The sequence below is a fragment of the Marmota marmota genome, unplaced genomic scaffold (genome assembly GCF_001458135.2).
Source record: "Marmota marmota marmota unplaced genomic scaffold, marMar, whole genome shotgun sequence".
NCBI classification, from domain to species: domain Eukaryota; kingdom Metazoa; phylum Chordata; class Mammalia; order Rodentia; family Sciuridae; genus Marmota; species Marmota marmota.
The window spans coordinates 34,185,030-34,190,759 of NW_026000229.1; the positions used below are offsets into that span (position 1 = coordinate 34,185,030).

The 5,730-nt window shown below is 35.3% G+C and overlaps 1 protein-coding gene across 1 annotated transcript in view; it reads left to right on the forward strand.

Annotated features, from left to right (window-relative positions):
- Spg11 (SPG11 vesicle trafficking associated, spatacsin) overlaps nt 1–5,730 on the forward strand; it is a 74,812-nt gene that overhangs the window by 4,431 nt on the left and 64,651 nt on the right. Inside the window, exons 3-5 of the mRNA XM_048793251.1 lie at nt 358–459; nt 1,720–1,944; nt 2,887–3,085. Coding sequence (XP_048649208.1) covers nt 358–459; nt 1,720–1,944; nt 2,887–3,085 — 526 coding nt within the window. The remainder of the gene's footprint in view (nt 1–357; nt 460–1,719; nt 1,945–2,886; nt 3,086–5,730) is intronic.

Genomic DNA, 5,730 nt, shown 5'->3' on the forward strand with positions numbered 1-5,730 from the left:
ATGCCTTCACTATCTTCTAATTTATTGGAGTATAAGGATTCAAAATAGTTTTTGATTATCTTCTGTATTTCTGAAGTGTCTGTTGTGATATTGCCTTTTTCATCCCGTATGCTAGTAATTTGAGTTCTCTCTCTTCTTCTCTTCGAGGCAGCATTTCTTGCTCCATGGCCACTTTTTATCACCCAGTTCCATATTCTTATGTTAGTATGAAGGAGTAGATGGGATAGAAGTGAAAGAAGAGGGAGCGAGGGTGGCAAATCCTGGAACAATTTATATTCTCTAAGTTTGAATCTAGAATTGATGCTACCAAGTGAAGTAACTATCCCTACTATTTTGGATAAATATGATTGGATATAGAATATTATGAATTTAACTTGAAAGATGGAAGATGTGATGCAACCATATTGTACAACTGCAGTGGGAAGACACTGCAAAAGCTTATTGAAGAGCAAGGAGTCAGTAAGTACATATATGTGGTCTTCCAGCATGCTTAAATTTGTGACATTACCTTGTATTCTTAGATATTTCATGAAAATGTCTCAGGTGAAATCAGGGAGGGAGGTCTACACTGTCTACTGTAGTAGCTACTAACTACTTGGGGTATTAAGCACTGAAATGAGGTTAAAACAAAGATATACTTTAAATGTCATTTATGTACTAGATTTTGAAGATTTAGTACTTTTTAAAATATTTTTTAGTTGTAGTTGGACACAACACCTTTATTTATTTATTTAAAATATTTTTTTATTTTTTAGTTGTAGTTGGGCACGATATATTTATTTTATTTATGTATTTTTATGTGGTGCTGAGGATCAAACCCAGGGCCGCACACATGCAAGGCGAGCGCTCTACCGCTGAGCCACATCCCCAGCCCTGAAGATTTAGTACTTAACACAAAAAATTGTTAATGTTTTACTTTTTTTTTTATATACACACACACACACACACACACACACACACACACACTAGGAATTGTACCCAGGGGCACTTAACCACTGAGCCACATCCCCAGCCCTTTCTAATTTTTATTTTGAGATAGGTTGTTGCTCAGTCGCTGAGACTGGCTTTGAATTTATATTCCTCCTTTCTGAGCTTCCCAAGCTGCTGGGATTACAGGTGTGTGCCATGTGCCCAGCTAAAATTTTACTTTTTAAGTACATGTTGAAATGATAATTTTGGCTATAATGGACTAAATAATGCATACTAAGATGAATTTCACCTCTTTTCAATGTGGCTGTGTCTCATGTATTGTGATTCATACATTTTTATTGGATGGTGCTAATCTAGACTGCTTATAGAGCTATTGACTATGTTTTTCTGAATGGTTATAGGAGCAAAAATTAAAGCATGCAGGTTTCTATTTTTAAAGCAGTAACAAACTCCCTGTCCTTGAATTGTAAGTTTTCATATTTTTTCCTTAAAAAAGATTTCTGATCTGTGGGGTCCAGTGGGCAAATTGGCTTTTTAAAATCTTCCTCCTGTTGTGCTGCCAGACTGTGGCCATAAACAGAAGAAACCAGGGACATTGTAGGGCATCTTTATTTGTTCCTTTACCCACCTCCCAGTGACCACTTGCTTAGATGAGTATGAGTAATAACTACCTTGAGTTTGAAGTAAGTTTAGTTTTTTTTGTTTTACCTGTTTTTGTTTATAAGATCAAGATTACCAATTGTAAAATTGTGAGCAATGAATTTGAAATAACATCCTTTTATTTCATAGGTATTTCCTTACTGTCTTTGAGGATTCTCTCATTTAACAATAATACATCATTATTGTTCATCAACAAATGTATCATCCTCCATATCATGTTTCCTGAAAGAGATTCTGAAATCAGAGTACTCAGCTGCTTCACATTATCCTTGCCTACACAGACAGTGAACACGATTATTGACATGCAGCTCTGCAGAGGAGTTCTTTTTGTTTTGAGTAGTTTAGGCTGGATCTGTATCCTTGGCAATAAATATGTTAATTCATATATAGAGAAGGAGAATGTCTAGAAAGATAAGCCTTTTAAGCTTGTAGTTTTGGGGACTGAGTATATGGAGAATGGTTGGTTTTTCAGTAAAACTTTTCAGAGAAAAAATTCTCATAAACTTAAAATACTCAAACCATATCACTTTATATTCTATTGAAATATTTGCTAAGGTATAGATGTATTTTTAGTCATAATTATCCATACTTGTGTTGTTTTAAAATTGTATGTACTCTGCATTAGCTGTTTATTCAAAATATACTTCTTGAGTACCTATTATATGCTTGTTCCAGGAAGGATTTAGATGACTTTTTATGACATGCAAAGATGTCATAAAATATTAGATTTAAATTAATTTTTGTCATTGGATTATAGAATCTGTGCTACCTAACATAGGCACTGGGTATATGTGGCTATTGAGATTCAAAATTGGTGGAGTAACTTGGGATCTGAATTCTTTGTCCACACATGCATGCTGGGATTGAACCCAGGGCTTCATGCACGCTGGGCAAGCACTTTACTAAGAAAAAGAATGCAAAACATTTCAATTTTTAATATTGGTTACATGTTGAAATGATATTTTGAATCAATTGGCTTAAGTAAAATGTTAAAATTAGCTTCATCTGATCTCTTATATAACACTATTGTTGAACCCTAGTGGAAAATATTAGCATTGTCTCAGGGTCTGGCACAGAGTGGTTATTTAGTGAATACTATTGAATGAATCCTGTATCAGGTTGTATGTTGTGCCACCAACTTCATATTTCCTTCGATACTACCATAGGATCTGCCTTGGTTTTCAGTCTTCTGTTGTCTACAAGATTGCAGCAATGGAATCTGTAGCACTGTACCATCCAGTGTTTTAAATGGTTAGGTATACTTATAAACTGATGTTTTCTTTAACTCTAACTCAGATATTTTTGATACTGTGAATGGCAGAAATGTAGCTCATGTGGAATTAGCACTTTACCAAGAAAATGTATACAATAAGCAGCAACAGGAACCAGCCAAGATTTCTTCTTTCACTTCACTGAAAGTATCTCAGGATCTAGATGTAGTGATTGTCAGCTCTTCCAACTCTGCAATTGCTGTTAACTTAAATTTATATTTCAGGTATGTAGATATTGCAATTTTTACTTTGAGGTAAATTATCAGAACTAATATAAGGTTAAAAATGTATTTGTTAGGTGAGCACGGTGGCATGGATCTAAAATCCCAGCAGTACAGAAGGCTGAGGTGGGAGAATTGCAAATTCAAGGCCAGCCCAGGCAACTTAGCAAGACCCTAACTCAGAATAATAATTAAAAAGGACTGGAGATATAGCTCAGGGGTAGAGCACCCCTGGGTTCAATCCCCAGTACCAACAACAACAACAAAATATACTCATTAGCTTTTTTTTTTTTTCCAAAGAGAGAGAGAGAATTTTAATATTTATTTATTTATTAGCTTTTTCGGCAGACACAATATCTTTGTATGTGGTGCTGAGGATCGAACCCGGGCCGCATGCATGCCAGGCGAGCGTGCTACCACTTGAGCCACATCCCCAGCCCTACTCATTAGCTTTTTAAAAAAGTTTTCTTTTTCTATGCAGTCAGATAAGTTCTAGCTACAACACAGAAAAGTTGTTAGTGTATAGTTTAAGGTATACAAATAACTACTGGCTTTCTTTTTATATTTGATTTTTGCATACACATCAGTTTTGATTTTGATAGATGGTTTGATTGTGTGTAGGTTATATCATGAATTTTAAAAAAGCAATCAAGATTGCACAATTTTAAAAGCACCTGCTTATTATATATTATCCACTCACTTCTTGCCCCACATTAAAGCAGAAGAGAAATGGAATATCTTAATGTGTTAGAGTTGCTTTTGTGGTTTTGGGGTCCTGATTACCTTGGGGTTCTTGTTCCTCTTACAGGACTTTGACAAGATGTAATCCTCTTGTTTTTTCTAGCTGAGGATTTCCAAAATGTTTACCTTGGAGGATCTAAACTTGTGACTGTCTAAATGTATTAATAATAACTGAGTGCTTGTTTGTGCTGTTTTTTTTGTTTTGTTTTGGGTACCAGGGATTGAACTCAGAGGCACTCAATCACTGAGCCACATCCCCAATCCTATTTTGTATTTTATTTAGAGACAGAGTCTCACTGAGTTGCTTAGCACCTTTTGCTGAGGCTGGCTTTGAACTTGTGATCCTTCTGCTTCAGCCTCCCAAACTGCTGGAATTATAGGCATGCGCCACCACACCTAGTTTGTGCTGTTTTTTTGATATAGGTATTCTAGTTGCTTCTAATTTTGATGTTTAAGGGTATGTGTGTGTCCACACAACAGACTATTTATTGTAACTTTCTTATCTAAAAATAGGCCAGTCAACATTTATCATTTCCAATATTTAGGGCCATTTAACACCATTAGAATCTTGGTTCTACCTTAATATGAATGAGATAAACAAATCCTTGAACGGTAACGCTTTTTTTTTTTTTTTTGGTACTGGGGATTGAACCACTGAGCCACATTCCCAGCCCTTTTTTTGTATTTTATTTAGAGACAGGGTCTCACTGAGTTGCTGAGGGCCTCACTAAGTTGCTGAGGCTGGCTTTGAACTCTTGATCCTCCTGCCTCAGCCTCACGAGTTGCTGGGATTATGGGTGTGCACCACTTTGCACCTGACGAATGGTGATGCTTTTTTTTTTTTTTGTAGTTGGACAGAATGCCTTTATTTTATTTATTTTTTTAATGTGGTGCTGAGGATTGAATCCAGTGCCTTATACGTGCTAATCAAGTGCTCTGCTGCTGAGCCCCAGCCCCTGGTAATGCTTTTTGATGAGTTTTATTGCTATTTGTTTGGATTACAAGAAAGGATAAATTCATCTTCACTTATCTACCGGATGTCTTTAACAAGTGTGAATTTTTTTTTTTATTTATTTCAATCCTTGAGCAGGGATGATTAGTATATTCTCAGATTGTTTTCTATTTATTAGAAGGCTATTTTTGCTGATTAACCACACTTTCTTTATATTTGTAGAATTATCATCTGATCATACATTTGGAAAATAATTTGTTAAAAAAGGAGGAAAGCTTAACCCAGTTACTCTAGTCATTATGTATAGGGTTCTCCTTTGGATGTACTGGCAATACACCAGGACTACTATTCTGTTTCCTGCACCAAATTTAAGGATCTATCCTATCCAACTAAATGACTGATCTGTATTTATTACTTACATTTATTTATTTATTTTTGGAAAGGGTCTCATTCTGTTATCCAAGCTTGCCTTAAACTCTTAAGCTTAGATGATCCTGCTTCCTCAGCCTCCTGTCCCACCACACCCAGCTATTAGTGTAATTTTCCTGGAGTTGACTCCTTATTTTCTGAGTGTGCTCTGAAGTCTAAAGTTGTTTTTGTTATTTTTTTTCCTCCTGATAAAAACTCCTCTTTCCTTGATAAAGAACATTAGGCCTCTTTCTCATTTGATCAAGCCCTGTTCATCTTTTGAGAGCCAATTAAAATCCACCTTTCTTGAAGCCTTTTACTTACTAAAACTCCCTCCTTTTACTTGTTAAAATTTCTTTCCTCTTTGAACTTTTGTAGCACTTCTACTTTGAACTAGAGTATAACATTTAATTATATAATCCTATGTTTCCCTCCATAGAGTTCATGTAAGCTCCTTGAGAAACCAAACTCATGTTTGTTCCTTGAGATTTTTTTTTTTTAAGATGGGGTAAGCCACTCTTTTTTTTTTTTTTTTTTTTTTTTTTTT